General features: G+C 41.9%; 2 protein-coding genes across 3 annotated transcripts in view; both read left to right on the top strand.

Annotated features, from left to right (window-relative positions):
- RFTN2 (raftlin family member 2) overlaps positions 1-22,061 on the top strand; it is a 93,663-nt gene that overhangs the window by 43,035 nt on the left and 28,567 nt on the right. For both annotated transcript variants that reach the window (XM_015131730.3, NM_001266607.1), the window contains 2 exon segments: positions 10,963-11,084; positions 12,876-12,979. In XM_015131730.3, coding sequence (XP_014987216.3) covers positions 10,963-11,084; positions 12,876-12,979 — 226 coding nt within the window.
- On the top strand, positions 4,192-6,084 carry LOC697678 (glutamate dehydrogenase 1, mitochondrial-like). Its single transcript, XM_015131893.3, is given in 3 exon segments — positions 4,192-5,349; positions 5,352-5,851; positions 5,853-6,084. Coding segments are annotated over 3 exon segments (1,677 nt in total). The 5' UTR covers positions 4,192-4,265; the 3' UTR covers positions 5,946-6,084.

Here is a 22,061-nt window from a genome sequence, read left to right as displayed (position 1 = left end):
TAAGAATTCTTTTCAGACTTCACTTATTACTCATTTCAATCTTTCCACTCCTGTAAAAATGTTTGTGTGGCACTAGTGGAGGAGAGGTAGCACAATGAAGAGTGGGGATGGAGTAATAACATTGAAACTCATTCCATATATGCCAGGTCTCATGCCAGGCACTGGGTTTATAATACTCTTCCCTACTCGCAAGGTGCTAGCCGTGTGGCATCGGGCAGACAGGCAGTGAAAATGTCAAAACAAATGTATCTAATTTCAAAACTAAGAAAATTGTGTGACATGACCATAGAGGATATTATGATGAGAGTACCAGGGAAGAACCCACTTAAAGAGGCGGTCAGAAGATCCCCTCTGAGAAGGCAGCAATCACACTGAGACTGGGCAGCTGGAGAGGAGCAGACCTGTGAGAACCAGATGTACGCCATTATAGGCTGGAGAAACACATCTAAAGGTACAAAGACCTTAGGGCAGAGAAGAGGAACTGGGAAACAGTCTGTGTTTCTGGAGCAAGGCAAGCAAGAGTATGGCTCTGGACACAGTGGAAGAGGTAGGCAACAGGCAGTCCCTACAGGGTCCTAAACAGGAAGAATGCAACAACAGCAGCTAACACCTATTTTGCACTTGCTCTACACCAGCATCGTGCTAAGCATTTTGCATTCATTAACTCATTTAGTCCCCACAGCAACCTGTGAGGTAAAGATGATTGTGGCCAGGCACGGTGGCTCACGCCTGTAATCCCAGCACTTTGGGAGGTTGAGGGGGGCAGATCACGAGGTCAGGAGCTTGAGACCAGCCTGGCCAACATGGTGAAACCCCTCTCTACTAAAAATACAAAAAATTAGTTGGGTGTGGTGGCATGCACCTGCAATCCCAGCTACTCAGGAGACTGAGGCAAGAGAAGCATTTGAACCAGGAGACAGAGTTTGCAGTGAGCCAAGATCACGCCACTGCACTCCAGCCTGGGCGACAGTGCAAGACTCCGTCTCAAAAAAAAAAAAAAAAAAAAAGGAATATATATATATACTTTATTTATTTATTTGTAGATGGGGTCTCACTGTCACCCAGACTGGAGTGCAAGGGCACAATCATAGTTCACTGGCCTTGAACTCCTGGGCTGAGGCCATCCTCCCACCTCAGACTCAGTAACCAGGACTCCATGCATACCACCACGCCCAGCTAATTTTTTAAATTTTTTTGTAGAGATGGTCTCACTTTGCTGCCCTGCTTGGTCCCAAACTCCTGGCTTCAAGTGATCCTCCAGCCTTGGCCTCCCAAAGTGCTGGGATTCCAGGCATGAGCCGTCGTGCCAGGCCATGCTTATTCTCCTTGTACATATGAAGGAACTGAAGCACAGAGATTTTACATAAGGTGCCTGCATTCACACAACTGGAAAGTGGTGGAGCCACCTAGATGGAGTGTGTGCTTTTACCAAGATACTTATTCCAATTCATTCATTAAAGATTTAAAGAGGGAGTCATGATCTCATTTGCATTTTTTAAAGAATTTCTAGCCAGGTGCAGTGGCTCTCGCTTGTAATCCCAGCACTTTGGGAAGCCGAGGCAGGCAGATCAGGAGGTCAGGAGTTCAAGACCAGCCTGGCCAACATGGAAAAACCCCGTCTCTATTAGAAATGCAAAAATTAGCCGGGCATGGTGGGCGCCTGTAGTTCCAGCTACTCAGGAAGCTGAGGCAGGAGAATCTCCTGAATCTGGGAGGTGGAGGTTGCAGTGAGCCGAGATCACACCACTGCACTGCACTCCAGCCTAGGCAACAGAATGAGACTCCATTTCAAAAAAAGAAGAAAGGAAAGGAAAAGAGAGGACAGAAAAAGGAGGGGAGGGGAGGGGACGGGAGGGGATGGGAGGGGAGGAGGGGAGAGGAGAGGAGAGGAGAGGAGAGGAGAGGAGAGGAGAGGAGAGGAGAGGAGAGGAACTTATTTGCCCTCATTATGAGAAATGGATCACAGAGGTCAAGAGTGGAAGTGTGGTGGGGAGGCTATTAAGAGGCTGTTGCAGTGGTCCCTGAGAGATGATGGTGGCGATGGAAAGAAGTGGATAGGCTAAGATTCTTTTTAGAGTTACCATACCTGCCTGCCCTCTACTTCAAAGATGCTCCTGGGCCCAACTCTGGGCAGCTGAATACCAAAAATGACATGGGAACCAAAAATACTACAATGGAGTGTTACCTCTCTGCACCTTTACAAGAATGTCAATGTCATGTCCTGCTAAAAGACATGTCCAGAAAAGTAAACCATTCTCTGGGAGCCCTTCAAACATGTGCTTTTCAAACCAGGGTTCGAGTACCCTCAGGATATGCAGCCTTGTGCCAAGGAGTACACAAGTTCCCAAGTTTGCAGAATATAACTCTTCCTGGAGTGTCAATATTACTTTAAGACTGAGTGGCTTTTATGTAAGATGAATATATTTGAAAAGAATGGGCCAGCACAGTGGCTCATGCCTGTAGCCCCAGTACTTTGGGAGGCCGAGGTGGGAGAATCCCTGGAGGCCTGGAGCTTGAGACCAGCCTGATGGTAGAGGGTCTTGCCTCTGTGTTGATGGCGGCTGAATGATCAGGGTGGTGGTTGCTGAAGGTTGGGGTGGCTGTAGCAATTTCTAATTTAATTTTTTTCTCTTTTGGCATAGAGTCTCGCCCAGTCGCCCAGGCTGGAGCACAATGATGTGATCTCAGCTCACTGCAACCTCCGCCTCCCGGGTTCAAGCAATCCTCCCACCTTGGCCTCTTGGGTAGCTGGGACCAAGCAAGGTATGCACCACCACGCTGGCTATTTTTTTAGAGACAGGGTCTTACTATGTTGCCCAGGCTGGTCTTGAACTCCTGAGCTCAAGTGATCCACCTGCCTCAGCCTCCCAAAGTGCTGGGATTACAGCATGAGCTACTGTGCCTGGTCAACTGTGGCAATTTCTTAAAATAATACAATGAAATTTGCTGCATCAATTGGCTCTTTCTTTCACGAAAGATTTCTCTCTAGCATATGATGCTCTTTGATGGCATTTTAACCACAGTAGAACTTCTTTCAAAATTGGAGTCAATCCTCTCAAACCCTCCCTCCAACTGCTTTATCACCTAAGTTTACGTAATATTCTAAATCCTTCATTGTCATTTCAACAGTGTTCACAGCATCTTCACCAGGAGTAGATTCCATTTTAAGAAACCACTTTCTAGGCTGGGCACAGGGGCTTACCCTTGTAATCCCAGCACTTTGGGAGGCCGAGGCAGGAGGATCACTTGAGGTCAGGAGTTCGAGACTACCCTGGCCAACATGGTAAAACTCTATCTCTACTAAAAATACAAAGACCAGCCTGACGAACATGGTGAAACCCTGTCTCTACTAAAAATACAAAATTAGCCAGACATAGTGACACACCTGTAATTCCAGCTACTCAGGAGGCTGAGGCAGGAGAATTGCTTGAACCTTTGATTGATCTAGGCAGAGGTTGCAGTGAGCCAATATCATGCCATTGCACTGCAGCCTGGGCAACAAAAGCAAAACTCGGTCTCAAAAATAAATAAATAAATAAATAAATAAATAAATAAATAAATAAATAATAAAAATGCAAAAATTAGCTGTGCATGGTGGTGCATGCCTGCATTCCCAGCTACTCAAGAGGCTGAAGCACAAGAATCACTTGAACCTGGGAAGTGGAGGTTGCAGTGAGCCGAGATCGTGCCACTGCACTCCAGCCTGGGCAACAGAGTGAGACTCCATCTCAAAAAAAAAACAACAGAAAAAGAAAGAAACCACTTTCTTTCTTTGCTCATCCATAAGAAGCAACTCCTCATCCATTCAGGCTTTACTACGAGATTGCAGCAATTTAGTCCCATCTTTAGGCTCCACTTCTAATTCTAGCTCTCACTATTTTCACCACATGAACCCCTCAAAGTCATCCATGAAAACTGGAGTCAACCTCTTTCAAACTCCTGTTCATGTTGATATTTTGACCTCCTCCCATGAATCATAAATGTTCTTAATGGCATCTAGAATAGTGAATCCTCTCCAGAAGGTTTTAATTTATTTTGCCCAGATCCATCAGAGGAATTACTATCCATGGCAGCTATAGCCTTACAAAATGTATTCCTTAAATATATGACTTGAAAGTCAAAATGGCTCCTTGATCCATGGACTGCAGAATGGATGTTGTGTTAGTAGGCATGAAAATATTAATCTTCTTCCTCCCTAGTAGCGGGGACTCTGAGAAAGCGCGCCTGTTCCGCGACCGTCACGCACCTCCCCTCCGCCTGGCGCCATGTACCGCTGCCTGGGCGAGGCGCTGCTGCTGTACCGGGCCGGGCCCGCAGCCCTGGGATCAGCGGCCGCAGAGTCGGCCGCGTTGCTGGGCCAGGCCCGGGGACAGCCCGCCGCCGCCCCGCAGCCGGGGCTCGCATTGGCCGCCCGGCGCCACTACAGCGAGGCGGTGGCCGACCGCGAGGACGACCCCAACTTCTTCAAGATGGTGGAGGACTTCTTCGACCGCGGCGCCAGCATCGTGGAGGACAAGCTGGTGGAGGACCTGAGGACCCGTGAGAGCGAGGAGCAGAAGCGGAACCGGGGGCGCGGTATCCTGCGGATCATCAAGCCCTGCAACCAAGTGCTGAGTCTCGCCTTCCCCATCCGGCGCAACGACCGCTCCTGGGAGGTCATCGAAGGCTGCCGAGCCCAGCACAGCCAGCACCGCACGCCCTGCAGGGGAGGTATCTGTTACAGCACTGATGAGAGTGTAGATGAAGTAAAAGCTTTGGTTTCTCTGATGACATACAAGTGTGCAGTGGTTGATGTGCCATTTGGGGCTGCTAAAGCTGGTGTTAAGATCAATCCCAAGAACTATACCGATAATGAATTGGAAAAGATCACAAGGAGGTTCACCATGGAGCTAGCAAAGAAGGGCTGTATTGGTCCTGGCATTGATGTGCCTGCCCCAGACATGAGCAAAGGTGAGGGGGAGATGTCCTAGATCGCTGATACCTATGCCAGCACCAAAGGGCACTATGACATTAATGCACACGCCTGTGTTACTGGTAAACCCATCAGCCAAGGGGGAATCCATGAATGCATCTCTGCTACTGGCCGTGGTGTCTTCCGTGAGATTGAAAACTTCATCAATGAAGCTTCTTACATGAGCATTTTAGGAATGACACCAGGGTTTGGAGATAAAACATTTGTTGTTCAGGGATTTGGTAATGTGGGCCTACACTCCATGAGATATTTACATCGTTTTGGTGCTAAATGTATTGCTGTTGGTGAGTCTGATGGGAGCATGTGGAATCCAGATGGTATTGACCCAAAGGAACTGGAAGACTTCAAATTGCAACATGGGTCCATTCTGGGCTTCCCAGGGCAAAGCCCTATGAAGGAAGCATCTTGGAGGCCGACTGTGACATACTGATTCCAGCTGCCAGTGAGAAGCCGTTGACCAAATCCAACACACCCAGAGTCAAAGCCAAGATCATTGCTGAAGGTGCCAATGGGCCAACAACTCCAGAAACTGACAAGATCTTCCTGGAGAGAAACATTGTGGTTATTCCAGATCTCTACTTGAATGCTGGAGGAGTGACAGTATCTTACTTTGAGTGGCTGAAGAATCTGAATCATGTCAGCTATGGCCATTTGATCTTCAAATATGAAAGGGTTTCTAACTACAACTTGCTCATGTCTGTTCAAGAGAGTTTAGAAGGAAAATTTGGAAAGCATGGTGGAACTGTTTCCATTGTATCCACAGCAGAGATCCAAGACAGGATATCGGGTGCATCTGAGAAAGACATCGTGCACTCTGGCTTAGCATACACAATGGAGCGTTCTACCAGGCAAATTATGTGCACAGTCATGAAGTATAACTAACCTGGGATTAGACCTGAGAATAGCTGCCTATGTCAATGCCATTGAGAAAGTCTTCAAAGTGTACAATGAAGCTGGTATGACCTTCACATAGATGGATCGTGGCTGACTTCCTCACTGCCCTCTTCACCTGTAACTTCTGCAGACCTATCACAAGTTTACATGTAACCACAGAAATCCCTTTCCCTCCTGACATTAATAATGGATACCGTTCTCAACAAGTCAGTCCAAATCAGCCCCTTAAGGAGAAAGAAATTAAGGTTAGGGGATCATGTACAAGCTGAGTGTGAAAGTAGAAATCACCTACACCAGAGAGCCATTTTGGTATTTTGCCTTTAAATAAAGTCTCCTCCATCTGGCTGTGCAGCCTTGCTCTGTGGCTGTCCCCAACACAATCAGTGCTATTGCTGGGGAAGGGACAGTCAAGAGCAGTCAGTTGCTCACATTATGCTCTGGACGAGTGTGGGACACACTGTAACTGTAACCCATTTAAGAAGTAGGTGTGTGGCCTTTTCAGAAGGTGACATGGTCCTCAAGTGAGTTCTTAGTGTTTTATATCAGCAAAATAACTCAATTTTGCAGGTTGCAAACAAATATAAAAGCTGTTTCTGTTTATCAATTTTATTCTTTTAGAATAAAATAAGTACATGCTGCTGTCATAAAATTGCTTTTAATCACTTAACAAGCCTAACCTTGACTCAAACAGTGAATGCCTATAAAAATAACAAATGAAAAAAACTAGTATTTTTATATCATAAAACTGTCATTTATAGCTTATCAGTCATGTATTGCTGTTCAGCAGACATTAAAAGCCCTGTGGATAAATAAGTTATCGTCATACTTGCAAAATGGTGGAGGCTATTTTCATTAAAACTATCAGAATTTGCTAACTATAATTATGACACATAGTCCAAAGAATGCAGTAACCTTTTTATCATGTTAACTAATTGGTCTCTTTTGAAGACCTATGGTTGACTAATTAAACAGTAATTCAAGTAGAGTGTCCCAGAAGAAAACCAGACTCCCTGTTTGGAGTCTGGCTGGCTCTGAGCATTGCCAATGGCCCTACTCACCTGATTTTGTGTCCTCTCCTTTTAGAGGCTTTGCATTCTGCACCCAGCTTCATTAGCAGTGGGCTGAAAACAACCTTGGGTTGAGTGTTTCATTTGGGAGTTATTTGGTCAGGGCCTTTTGAACAGTAGTGTCCCCATGAAGTGCTAGATAATATATGTGTAAGAATCAGCTTTTTTTTTTTTTTTTTTTAACTATAACACCCTTTCAGAAATTTCTAACTACTTCGTAACTGCATGGCTTAACCTGGTGATAAAAGCAGTTATTAAAAGTCTACGTTTTCAAAAAAAAGAAAAGAAAAGAAAATATTAATCTTCTTGTATATCTTGATCAGAGCTCTTAGGTGATCAAGTACGTTGTCAATAAGCATAATATTTTGAAAGGTATCTTTTTTTCCGAGCAGTAGGTCTGAATAGTGGGCTTAAAATATTCAGTAAACCATACTATAAACAGATGTGCTGTCATCCAGGCTTTGTTTTCCATGTCTAGATCACAGGCAGAGTAGATTTAGCGTAATTCTTAAGGGCCCTAGGATTTTTAGAATAGTAAATAAGCATTGGCTTCAACTTAAAGTCACCAGCTGCATTAGTCCCTAACAAGAGAGTTAACCTGTCCTATGAAGTTTGAAGCCCGGCATTGACTCCCCCTCTCTAGCAATAAAAGTCCTGGATGACATCTTCCACTAGAAGGTTGTTTTACTGACATTGAAAATCTGTAGTTTTAGGCCGGGCACGGTGGCTCACACCTGTAATCCCAACACTTTGGGAGACTGAGGCAGGTGGATAATTTGAGATCAGGAGTTCGAGACCAGCCTGGCTAACACGGTGAAACCCCATCTCTACTAAAAAAACAAAAATTAGCTGGGTGTGGTGGCATGCACCTGTAATCTCAGCTACTTGGAACACTGAGGCAGGAGAATCGCTTGAGCCTGGGGAGGTAGAGGTTGCAGTGAGCCGAGATCGTGCCACCATACCCCAGCCTGAGTGAAAGAGTGAGACCCTGTCTGAAAATAAATAAATAAATAATAAATAAAAATCTGTAATTTTGTGTAGCCACCTTTATCTATTCTCTTAGCTGGATATTCTAGATAACTTGCTGTAGCTTCCACATCAGCACTTGCTCCTTCGCCTTGCAATTTTATGTTATAGAGACAGCTTCTTTCCTTAAACTTTATGAACCAACCTCTGTCGGCTTCCAACTTTTCTTCCACAGCTTCCTCACCTCTCTCAGCCTTCATAGAATGGAATAGAGTTAGGATCTTGCTCTGGATTAGACTTTGGCTTAAGGGACTGCTTGTGGCTGGTTTGATCTTCTATCCAAACCATTAAAACTGTCTCCATATCATCAAGAATTCTGTTTTGCTTTCTTATCATTCATTCACTTTTATTTTCCTTCAAGAACTTTTCCCTTACATTCACAACTTGGCTAACTGACCCAAGAGGCCTACTTCACTGCCTGTCTCAGCTTTGACATGTCTTCCTCACTAAGCTTAATAATGATTCCCAGCTTTCAATTTAAAATAAGAAACTTGTGACTCTTCTTTTCACTTGAACACCTAGAGGCTGTTTCAGAGTTATTCATTGGCCTAATTTCAGGGAATGGGGGGCTCAAGGAGAGGGACAGAGATGGGGGGAGGGCCAGTCAGTGGAGCAGTCAGAACTCCCACAACATTTATCAATTAAATTCGCCATTTTATATGGGCATGGTTCCCGGTGGCCCAAAACAATTACAATAGTAACATCAAAGATCATTGATCACAGACCACCATAACAGACAGAATAATAATGAAAAACATTGAAATATTGCAAGAATTATTAAAATGTGACACCAAGACATGAAGTGAGTACACACCTTTGGAAAAATGGCACTAATAGACTTGCTCAATGCAGGATTGCCACAAACCTCCAATTTGAAAAAAAAAAAAAAATCTGCAAAACACTGTAAAGCAAAGCACAATAAAGCAAGGTAGGACTGTGCTAGTGTCTTCAAATACTGAGAGCAAGAAAACAGACTTGGAGCCACAAAGCCCAGAGTTTTCACATTATGTAATCCCAAAGTAAGAAAGGAGGAGATTATAATTAACTGTGTAATTATCACAGCATACAACTAATTTTAAAACACATACCTCTAAAAGGGAACTTGGGGCATGTACAATTGTAAAGATGATCTAGTGATGCCCTAAACTTTCAATCAGAAACAAATTTGATTCCACTGGTCAATTGGTGTGATGGTAAATAAGTACATTTAAAGGAAATGAAATATATACAGTAATTAGAAAACCAATTTGAACTAGGAAACTAAACTTTACTGTTTTTTTTGTTTGTTTTTCATTTTTCTTTTTGTTTTCTTTTGTTTTTGAGATGGAGTCTTGCTCTGTCATCCAGGCTGACGTGCAATGGCACGATCTCAGCTCACCGCAATGTCCACCTCCCAGGTTCAAGTGATTCTCCTGCCTCTACCTCCCAAGTAGCCAGGATTACAGGCATGCGCCACCATGCCCAGCTAATTTTGTATTTTCAGTAGATATGGGGTTTCTCCATGTTGGTCAGGCTGCTCTCGAACTCCTGACCTCAGGTGATCTGCCTGCCTCGGCCTCCCAAAGTGTTGGGATTACAGGAGTGAGCCACCGCGCCCAGCCTACTGGGTTCTTGGGAACCACTCTGAACAATGCAAATTCTTCATGGTGTTCTGCCATAACCATGAATGATGTCAAAAAAATAATAATAATGGTTTAATACTATGCAGCCATAAAAAAGGATGAGTTTGTGTCCTTTGTAGGGTCATGGATGTAGCTGGAAACCACCATTCTCAGCAAACTATCGCAAGAACAGAAAACCAAACACCGCATGTTCTCACTCATAGGTGGGAACTGAACAATGAGATCACTTGGACTCGGGAAGGGGAACATCACACACCGGGGCCTATCATGGGGAGTGGGGAGAAGGGAGGGATTGCACTGGGAGTTGTACCTGATGTAAATGACAAGTTGATGGGTGCTGACGAGTTGATGGGTGCAGCACACCAACATGGCACAAGTATACATATGTAACAAACCTGCACGTTATGCACATGTACCCTAGAACTTAAAGTATAATAATAATTTCAAAAATAATAATAATGATTTATCTCTTAAAATTTATAGCCTGATAATAAAAATTAAAACAGAAAATTACATTAAAATTACTTTTGTCTTTTTTATCTTTAAGCCTAAAAGATCATTTGAAAACTTTTCAGACCTTTAGAATTTAGAGAGCTGTCAACCAGAGAAACTTCAATGTGACATTGTGCTGCACAGAAACCAAAATGTTTAATTAACCAGCACATGACCATGGGAAAAATGTCTCCTATAGCAAAATAGGAGACAAAAGAACTTCCATAGAATCAGTTTGTGTAGGCCAGCTGGTTATTGTCAACTATTCAAGAAAAAGTCAAAGAGGCCCTCCCTTAAAACTTCCTTCCCAGCAGGAATTCTTTTGACAATGACTTCTGTTTAGGGTCTTCCTGTCCCTGTTTTTCTTTTTTTTCCCTTTTAACCCATCAATGAGGTAAAGAATTGTTCTGTGTTTAGGTCTTTTGAAGTAAACTTACCTAGCATTAATTTTAATATCATGCCTTTAATTTCCAATATTAACATTTTTATGCTGTTTCTCTTAATGGTATAATTAACATGCATACAACGGATAGACCCGCAACCAAATTTTGATTTCAAAATGAAGATCACTTCCAGATGCCTTTTAGATTGATTTTCCACTCGCTTCTCACTGTGCTACACTATTTTATCTTGGTTTTGCTATTGTAGTTTTTATGTGTATAGTTGGATTTTAATTCAGTGAAGTGAAAAAAAAAAAAAACTGTTGATCTTTGGGGAGAAAGAAAAACTTTCCATGAGGAGGAGGATATTATTGATTCCGCCAAAACAAATGTTTTTTAATTGCAATGTTTTTCCTTCAGTTTCCTATGTGGGTTATTTAAGGATTTAGATGGCTTTACGAGCCACTTAGTATTTACAACCCTTCTTAATTGTATCCTCTTCCTCACAGGGGAACATTTGCCTAAATCTTTGGAAGGATTTTTTATCTATGAAGAAGAAGGTTCTGGAGTTCCAGGTTCTAGTAGGAAAGGAAATGATGCCATCGTAGTAGAACAATGGACTGTTATTGAGGTGAGCTGCAGTTTTCTGACAATTTAGCTTTACATATATAAATATAATATATATAATACATATATGTTTGGTTTGGGTTTTTTTTGTTTTTTGTTTTTGTTTTTTGAGACAGGGTCTTACTCTGTCACCCAGGCTGGAGTGCATCACAGTTCACTGCAGCCTTAACTTCCCCTGGCTCAGGTGATTCTCCAACCTCAGCCTCCCAGGTAGCTGGGGCTACAGGCATGCACCACTATACTCAGCTAATTTTTTTGTATTTTTTGCAGAGATAGGGTCTCGCCATGTTGCCCAGGCTATACATATTTTATTTTACATGTTAAAGCTCTTCAGTGCCTGGCACATGCGGTATCCTTAAACACATATTTGTTTAGTGTTTAGAATCTCATCACAAATGCATGAACACACTTCTTTCGGATTTGTGAGAAGGTAATTTGCTTTATCCAATGTTAAATGTTTTTGCAAGATAGAGAAATAATTAACTATGCATAAGTAGCAGTAAGTTCCCAAAAATTTTAAGCCGAAAAAACATCTCCTGGCACTGAGCTTCTCTTTACAGCATTCTGTGACAACTGATTGAAATAAAAAAATTCAGTCACTCACCTAGTGTTTTGTCTCCAATCAACCAATGTGACTGAGGTTTTTTTAACCTTATGAATGACTTTCAAAGGCAAAAATATCCAAAAGATGTTCTCTCTCTCACCAGGCCAAACATGTACACACAGCATTGTCCTTCACAATCAGAGATGACATTGCTGCTGATGTTGTGCTCCCTGAATTCAGATGTCACTGAATGGACTGCCCTTGAGGTGTACACACTGAATTCAGGTATATTCTGTTTTGTATGTGAGGCCTTCCCTGACAGGCTGTTTCAGGGACACTTTTACCTTTCTGACCGTACAAAGGTTAAAAGACATAGCCCATTTTCAAAGAAACCAGAAAACCCATTGAGTGGGGAAAAAGGATTTGGGGGAAGAGGTAAATCTCCAAGCAAAACTCAATTCCAAATTAAGTAAAAAGCGGTGAAAAGACTCCCCACACCCAAGCACCTCTCATCTTCAATACCACTATCGTCACTCTCCACTCTTGTCCTCACTTCCTGGTCCCTAGGCCAGTGTTTCTGAAAACGTGTTCTAGAAACTTCTTGGATCCAAATCCCCTAAGGAGCTCGTGTGAAAATGCAGACTCTGCCTGGCACAGCGGCTCACGCCTGTAACCCAGCACTTTAGGGAGGTGAAATGGGAGGATAACTTGAGCCTGAGAGTTCAAGACCAGCCTGGGCAACATAGTGAGACCCCATCTCTACAAAAAAATTTAAAAAGTAACCAGGCATAGTGTCATGCACCTGTAGTCCCAGTTCCTCAGGCGGCAGAGGCAGGAGGATAGTTTGAGCCCAGAAAATTGAGGTTAAAGTGAGTTATGATTGTGCCACTGCACCCTAGCCTGGATGGAGGAATGAGACCCTCTCTTAAAATAAAATAAAATAAAATAAAATAAAATAAAATGCAGATTCCCAGCTTCCCAACCCCATATATTAAATTTCCGGAACCACTGCCCTAACAAGACCAAAGGAAGGCCCAAACTTCGGACAACGGGATGGAAACCTCTCTCCTTTACCAGTGTTTCTAACTTGGTTCAATTATTAGAAGGAAGCAGAGCAGAACATGAAGCCCAGGAAGGCTGCAACGGATGAAAGTGAACTCCCCTCATCCTAACACGTATCACCCTTTGTTGTAATTGTGTAGTTGGTTGTCTCTGCCATTAGAGTATGAGCTCTTATGCTTATTCATGCAGGGATGTGAAATCAAAACAGATTATGGCCCTCTGCTGCACACTCTGGCTGAATTCGGATGGCTTCTGACAAGCGTGTTGCCCACACCTGTATTGAGACATGACAGGTAAGGCAAAAGCATCCTTACATACTATCACTTAATTCTAATATATGACTTCATTTGTTAGATAGTTCAATTCAACAAATATTTGTTTAATGCCTACAGAAAACATTTCACTGAGCTTCTAATTTGATTTTATGGACCTTAGAGGTTAGTAAATCTAGTCCTTAGCATTATAGATGTATAAGCTGTTAGGCTCTGCAGCACATGTGCAAAACTGTCCCCACCCCAGCACACAGCCTGGTTTAGGACACAGTAGGGTTCCGAAGTGAGCAGGATGGAGGAGCGCTTCTGCCACCTCCCCTCCAGTGTGGTGAGTTAGTTCCCCTTGGCACATGGACTTGGTAGCTGTTTCCATTAAAATAAATACCTACATTAAAACCAAATGCCAATATTTTATAAATACTAATTTTCCTTTTCCTTTTCTCCTTTTACTAACTTTCTTGGGAAGGAAAAATTAAATGTTACTTTTTTGAGAGAGGGAAACAGAGACCAAGTAAGTCATTATGTGAAATGCTTTGCTATTCCTGGGACCCAGAGATGTGTCCTCTGCCTGCTTTGGCATCCAGGAAATGACTGGCTGCCAAGGCTGTCCTGCCGGGACAGGTGACTACCTGCAGAGGACAGCACAGTACCAACTGGGCCTTCCCTTTTAGCAGAGTCTGAGTGATTGGCAGGTGTGACTAAGGAAGGCAACCTCCCCTTCCTTAGTCTAACCCACTTCACTCACCTTCTCTGGCCTTCCCAGTTTAGCAACTTAGCCCTGTCCAGTATCCCAGTACCCCACATTTAAAAATCTTCGATTGGCATGGCTTTATCTGAAAGCCACACCTTCCTCAGGTAGGGAAAGGAATTAAGGTGGATATAAAGTAAAGATACTCAAGTTTAAAGAACAAAAAAGGAATGTTTGAAGTAAGCAAAGCAATTAATCTACTTTTCTTCCCAGAGCTCTGTAGTAACTGTTCTCAAATTGAGTGATGACTCCTGGAAGCATGATTTCCCAACCTCTTCTACTCTGTGACATACCTATCAAATAACGGAACAGTGGTAATTCTCAAGATTCAGTCTTCATGAAATGGGAGAATTCCCTGATACCCCTGCCCCCAACCTTGCAGGACGTGTAACAGGGGTGTGGCTTGTCTGTTCACCCTCCGCATGCTCAAACCACTTATGGGAGGGGAAGCACACAGATGGGCAGTTGCAGGAGCTGGGACGAGTGTTCTGGGGCTCTGGCCCCATGGTAGCATTTGGGTGCCTGCGACTCCCAAAGCCCAAGTAGGCATGTGTTACAGTGCTCTTTTAGTTTTGCCATCTGCAGACGGCTTAAGTGTTAACCAGCTCAGTGTCCTCTCAGTACCTAGGTCTTTGTCCAGCGTCCAGGAAGAACCAAGTTGCACAGGGAATTGAGGATGGTGATTGTGCAGGTTTTATTGAGGGTGGAGGTGGGATGCAGTGGGAAGATGATCATCTCCTGGAGTTTGACCATCCAGCAGCCTCTTCCTTCTACAACCATCTCTAGCCAAACTCTTCTCAGCATTCAGACGCTCCTTCTCTTATCTCTGCCACGCCTTTCTGAATTTTAAATTCTAAAACTCAAATTTAAAAGGCAAAAAGTCAATCAATCAATAAAAATATGTGGAAGCTGTACATGGTTTCTGGCCCTGAAAGAGCTTGTGAGCTGGTTAAGCTTACGTTTCATACGTACAAAACAAGGGGCTTACATTCTGGTCAGAGCAGATCAAGCTTATGTATTGTGTAATATAATACAGTAACTCATCAAGGGCTACTTGAGGTGTCTTAGTCTATAGGTTCTATATTAAGGAATATTAAATATTAAATTGAAGGAATATTAAAAAGAAGAGACAGACCAGGCATGGTGGTTCACGCCTGTAATCTCAGAACTTTGGGAGGCCAAGGCGGGCAGATCATGAGGTCAGGAGATCGAGACCATCCTGGCTAACACGGTGAAACCCCATCTCTACTAAAAATACAAAAAATTAGCTGGGCGTGGTGGTGGGCACCTGTAGTCCCAGCTACTTGGGAGGCTGAGGCAGGAGAATGACATGAACCTGGGAGGCGGAGCTTGCAGTGAGCCAAGATTGTGCCACTGCACTCCAGCCTGGGCAACAGAGCGAGACTCCGTCTCAAAAAAAAAAAAAAAATGATAAAAAGAAGAGACATTTTAAACTGTCAAAGTTAGATGGGATCATCAAATACTAAAGAGATTAGAGGGCAGCATCATCACCATTTAGCAGATTTCCATTTAGGAATCTGCTACTAACTCTGTATAAAAGGTAGCCAAAAAATGTAATTTTAACAGTAATTGCCATTATGCAACGAGGCTCACTACAACACACAATGTCTACTCTTCTTTTGTATGCCAAGGAGCATTGTGCAATATTGGTGTTTATTTCGTTCCTTTGCATTTTGTAATTGGAGTCCTGCCAAGTGCCTGCAACATAGAAAATATAGGATGAAGGTCGTTTGGTCACAAGGATTGTTGGTAAAGCTTGTTTATCCTCTGCCTTTTTATTCTTGCACAAATATACTGTCCCTGTGACATGTCACATCCTGTTCTTAGCTGCTTTAGTACACACAATGATGTAATCATTGTCAATTATGTCATCTTTACAAATAAAGAAAAATGTTATATACAGTTGACCTTGGTCAAGGTAGAGGATAGAGCCCAAAGTTTTTAGTCTCTGAAACTAGAGGAATGGTTACAAGCTGCCCAGGCTTTGGAGCTAAGCAAATCTTGTTTTAATTATAGCTTCATCATTGTCTAGCTGTATGATTTGGGCAAGTCATCTGACATTTTTAAGATAAATTTGCTTATCTGAAAAATGGTACAATAATATCAATTTTAGTGGATTAACACGATGACTAAGATAATACATGCAAAGTACCTATACAGGGCCCAGGCATATTAGGCTAATGAATTAGGGCTAATGTTTTGGGACCTAATCCTTAGCAGAACCAAAATTTCTGATAAACTGAAACCAGTGTTCAGGCATGATAGCTTGGCCTGTCCTAAATCAGGATGTTTCAGAAAATGTAAATACTGTAGGTCACTATATACAAAATCAGCACTGAAGATGACAAGAAAATAAAAGCAACAGAAATACATAAGGACATTATTAAGATATCTGCTTACACATATTCTCACACCCAGAAAAACAAACGTCTATCATCATCTTCCTTTTGTGGCCCACATGTTGAAAACATAACTTAAAACTACTGCCAGTGAAAACGTTCTTCCTTATATATGTTTGTCTTATATGCAACAATAGAGTCTTAAGTAATTTCAACATTTTCCCTACTCTTTTATCACCTAAGGCATACTTGAATGGCCTATATATAAGATATTTTCCCCTCACTCAAATATATCCTGTTATTGGATTACATAGATATAGTGTGTCCCTAGGTTAAAGTTGTTGCTTCAATTACCCTAGGCAATATCTCACCAGTAAGGTTTAAAACTGCATTACCATGGAAATGTCATGATGCTGTAATCTTATATCACCACATTATTCCAGAGTTATTGTTGTCGGTCCTGAAAACATGCCAGAATCCCTTCTTAATCGTTATCACTATTAATAATACCCATGGGCTCAATCCTTTTTCCCTTCAAGAGCTCAAGGTGGAAGTTGACACTAAACTCTTCAGAGCAAATTTGGTGGAGGACCAAACTAGCTGAGCTAGCAGCTAATATCGTTGACCTTAAAAAACCACCAAAATAAAGGGGAAGGAAGAGCCAAAGTTCCCTCTGTTTGGCTACCTCAAGAACAGCAGCATGGCTCCCTCTCCGAATTCTGGAGTGTGAGCAGGAATGTGCATTGTAACAGGAATCCCAAAGCGATTTTGATGCACTTTCGGAAACAATGAATTCTAACCTTACATTGAGAGAGAGAAAGTGAGAAGGGTAAGGGAGGGGGTGAGAGAAAGAGAGGGAACTTTAGAACACAGGATAGAGAAAGACATGCACTCATTTATATCTAGAAGGCAGAATTTAAAGGCAGGGGCCTTTTGGTCCAGTTGAATCAAGTTATACTATACCGAGAACATTAAAAAGTCTGATCTTCAAGTGGACCTAATAGACAACTACAGAACTCTCCACCCCAAACCAACAGAATATACATTCTTCTCAGCACCACATCACACTTATTCTAAAATTGACCTCATAATTGGAAGTAAAACACTCCTCAGCAAATGTAAAAGAACAGAAATCACAACAAACTGTCTCTCAGACCACAGTGTAATCAAATTAGAACTCAAGATTAAGAAACTCACTGAAAACCTCACAACTACGTGGAAACTGAACAGCCTGCTCCTGAATGACTATTGGGTAAATAACAAAATGAAGGCAGAAATAAAGATGCTCTTTGAAACCAATGAGAACAAAGACACAATGTACCAGAATCTCCGGGGCACATTTAAAGCAGTGTATAGAGGGAAATTTATAGCACTAAATGCCCACAAGAGAAAGCAGGAAAGATCTAAAATCGACACCCTAACATCACAATTAAAAGAACTAGAGAAGCAAGAGCAAACAAATTCAAAAGCTAGCAGTAGGCAAGAAATAACTAAGATCAGAGCAGCACTGAAGGAGACAGAAACGCAAAAAACCCTTCAAAAAATCAATGAATCCGGGAGCTGGTTTTTTGAAAAGATCAACAAAATACATAGACCGAGACCACTAGCCAGACTAATAAGAAAAGAGAGAAGGATCAAATAGATACAATAAAAAATGATAAAGGGGATATTACCACCAATCCCACAGAGATACAAACTACCATCAGAGAATACTATAGATGCCTCTATGCAAATAAACTAGAAAATCTAGAAGAAATGGATAAATTCCTGGACGCATACACCCTCCCAAGACTAAACTAGGAAGAAGTTGAATTTCTGAATAGACCAATAACAGGTTCTGAAATTGAGGCAATAATTGATAGCCTACCAACCAAAAAAAGTCCAGGACCAGACAGATTCACAGTCAAATTCTACCAGAGGTACAAAGAGGAGCTGGTATCATTCCTTCTGAAACTATCTCAATCAATAGAAAAAGAGGGACTCCTCCCTAACTCATTTTTGAGGCCAGCAGCATCCTGATACCAAAACCTGGCAGAGACACAATAAAAAAAGAAAATTTTAGGCCAGTATCCCTCATGAACAACGATACGAAAATCCTCAATAAAAAACTGGCAAACCAAATCCAGCAGCACATCAAAAAGCTTATCCACCACGATCAAATAAGCTTCATCCCTGGGATGCAAGGCTGGTTCAATATACACAAATCAATAAACGTAATCCATCGCATAAACAGAACCAATGACAAAAACCACATGATTATCTCAATAGATGCAGAAAAGGCCTTTGACAAAATTCAACAGCCCTTCATGCTAAAAACTCTCAATAAACTAGGTATTGATGGAACATATCTCAAAATAATAAGAGCTGTTTATGACAGACCCACAGCCAATATCATACTGAATGGGCAAAAACTGGAAGCATTCCCTTTGAAAACTAGCACAAGACAAGGATGCCCTCTCTCACCACTCCTATTCAACATAGTATTGGAAGTTCTGGCCACGGCAATCAGGCAAAAGAAAGAAATAAAGGGTATTCAATTAGGAAAAGAGGAGGTCAAATTGCCTCTGTTTGCAGATGACATGATTGTATGTTTAGAAAACCCCATTCTCAGCCCCAAATCTCCTTAAGCTGATAAGCAACTTCAGCAAAGCCTCAGGATACAAAATCAATGTGCAAAAATCACAAGCATTCCTGTACACCAATAATAGACAGAGTGCCAAATCATGAGTGAACTCCCATTCACAATTGCTACAATGAGAATAAAATACCTAGGAATCCAACTTACAAGGGATGCAAAGGACATTTTCAACGAGATCTACAAACCACTGCTTAAGGAAATAAAAGAGGACACAAACAAATGGAAGAACATTCCATGCTCATGGATAGGAAGAATCAAAATCGTGAAAATGGCCATATTGCCCAAAATAATTTATAGATTCAATGCCATCCCCATCAAGCTACCACTGACTTTTTTCACAGAATTGGAAAAAAACTACTTTAAATTTCATATGGAGCAAAAAAAAGAGCCTACATAACAAAGGCAATCCTAAGGAAAAAGAACAAAGTTGGAGGCATCACGCTACCTGACTTCAAACTATACTACAAGGCTACTGTAACCAAAACAGCATGGTACTGGTACCAAAACAGAGATATAGACCAATGGGACAGAACAGAGGCCTCAGAAATAACACCACACATCTACAACCATCTGATCTTTGACAAACCTGACAAAAACAAACAATGGGGAAAGGATTCCCTGTTTAATAAATGGTTCTGGAAAAACTGGCTAGCCATATGCAGAAAGCTGAAACTGGATCCTTTCCTTACACCTTATACAAAAATTAACTCAAGTTGGATTAAAGACTTAAACGTAAGACCTAAAACCATAAAAACTCTAGAAGAAAATCTAGGCAATACTATTCAGGCATAGGCATGGGAAAAGACATCATGACTAAAACACCAAAAGCAACGGCAACAAAAGCCAAAATTGACAAATGAGATCTAATTAAACTAAAGAGCTTCTGCACAGCAAAAGAATCTATCAGCAGAATGAACAAGCAACCTACAGATTGGGAGAAAATTTTTGCAATCTATCCATCCGACAAAGGGCTAATATCCAGAATCTACAAACAACTTAAACAAATTTACAAGAAAAAAACAAACAACCCCATCAAAAAATGGGTGAAGGATATGAACAGACACTTCTCAAAAGAAGACATTTGTGCAGCCAACAGACACATGAAAAAATGCTCATCATCACTGTCATTAGAGAAATGCAAATCAAAACCACAGTGAGATACCATCTCATGCCAGTTAGAATGGCGATTATTAAGAAGTCAGGAAACAACAGATGCTGGAGAGGATGTGGAGAAATAGGGATGCTTTTACACTGCTGGTGGGAGTGTAAATTAGTTCAACCATTGTGAAGACAGTGTTGGTGATTCCTCAAGGATCTAGAACTAGAAATACCATTTGACCCAGCAATCCCATTACTGGGTATATACCCAAAGGATTATAAATCATACTACTATAAAGACACATGCACACGTATGTTTATTGTGGCACTGTTCACAATAGCAAAGTCTTGGAACCAACCCAAATGCCCATCAATGATAGACTGGATAAAGAAGATGTGGCACATATACACCATGGAATACTATGCAGCCATAAAAAAAGGGATGAGTTCATGTCCTTTGCAGGGACATGGATGAAACTAGAAACCGTCATTCTCAGCAAAGTAACACAAGACGAGAAAACCAACCACTGCGTGTTCTCACTTATAAGTGGGAGTTGAACAATGAGAACACATGGACACAGGGAGGGGAACATCACATACTGGGGCCTGTTGGGAGGTGGGGAGCTGGGGGAGAGAGAGCATTAGGAGAAATACCCAATGTAAATGACGATTTGATGGGTGCAGCAAACCAACATGGCACATGTATACCTATGTAACGAACCTGCACGTTGTACACATGTACCCTAGAACTTAAAGTATAATAATAATAATTTTTTTAAAAAAAGTCTGGTCCCAGCCAGGCACAGTGGCTCATATGTATAATCCCATCACTTTGGGAGGCCAAAGAAGGCAGATCAGTCAAGGTCAGGAGTTCGAGACCAGCCTGGCCAACATGGTGAAACCCCGTCTCTACTAAAAATACAAAAAAATTAGCTGGGCATGGTGGTGCGCACCTGTAGTTCCAGACCCAGGAGGCTGAGGCACAAGAATCGCTTGAACCCAGGAGGCAGGCGTTGCAGTGAGCCGAGATCACACCACTGCACTCCAGCCTGAGTAACAGAGTGAGACTGTGTCTCAAAAAAAAAAAAAAAAAAGAAAAAAAATTCTGGTCCCTAAGGACAAGATGTGAATAACAAGAGAAATTGGTCTTCTCACTGTGATGCTGAGCTCCGTTCCCCTCTTCCATTTTCTGCAGCCCCTGTAGAACAGGCCCAACAGCCTCATGGGCATCACAGCTCAGAAGCACTGGAAATCTGTGGAGTCCCAGTCTCAATCTTCATGTGGCAGCCAGAGCAGTTGTTGCACATTTATATATATGCAGTTGAGGGAGAGGTTAGGATTTGGCCCATTCTAATGCAGTTCTCTGCTCTTACTAATTTAAATTCTGTAGAAACAGTGTCATGTAAGTCCATCATGAGTTAAGCTCATAGTAATCTTTTGGTAAGGCCACATTCTTAAAATAATCAATTTTGTCTATTATATGTACTTCCAGTTACCATCACTCTGTCTCATCTGAACGTAAATGTTTAACATTTTGTGGGGTGGGGAGGAGTTGGGACAACTACATTGTAGTGTGCCCTTTTCTTTGTTTTTAACACATACTGATACCTGAGAAACAAATTCAGGGTCATAGGCAAAGGAACTTTGTGACTAAGCACATAGCTGCAAAGTTGGAAGTCAACATTTAATTTTATAATTTTCCTTTTATAAAGCAAAATTATATTTCAGTTTTCAAAAGCAAGAATTAACTCATTTACTTTTGAGTTGGAAATGTTAGGCCATGACAATTAATTAATGTGTAAGATGACGCAAAAGTCAACATAAAGCACAAATTAGCCTAACAATTCTATTTCTTCTACTCTAATGAATTTTGGAACTATAAATGAAAGCTTTTTGTAAGAGTATATTTCACAAGTGACTGAGCAGTTACGGATAAGCCCACTCTTTTGAAACTGGCTTAGTTGTATTGAAACTGATTCAGATTCATGCGTTTATTTTAACCAGAATGATCTTTCTGAATGCCTAATATTTCTTGAGTGCCTAATATGTGCAAGACAATATTTTACCCACTCTAGGGACAGACATATAGGAAGTCACACTCTGCTTTGAGAAACAACACAGTTCATGACAGGTCCTGCATGAAGGTCTAGAGCATGTATTCTCAACGGGAGTGATAAGTCCCCAAGATGATGACAATTGGTTATTGAGAGTGCGAGGGAGTGGAAAAAATCTCAGCTATTACAATGGTTTGTGGCCCTC

Source organism: Macaca mulatta, chromosome 12 (assembly GCF_049350105.2).
Source record: "Macaca mulatta isolate MMU2019108-1 chromosome 12, T2T-MMU8v2.0, whole genome shotgun sequence".
Lineage (NCBI taxonomy): Eukaryota > Metazoa > Chordata > Mammalia > Primates > Cercopithecidae > Macaca > Macaca mulatta.
Note: the sequence above shows the minus strand (reverse complement) of the source record. Positions and strands in the feature narration are given on the sequence as shown.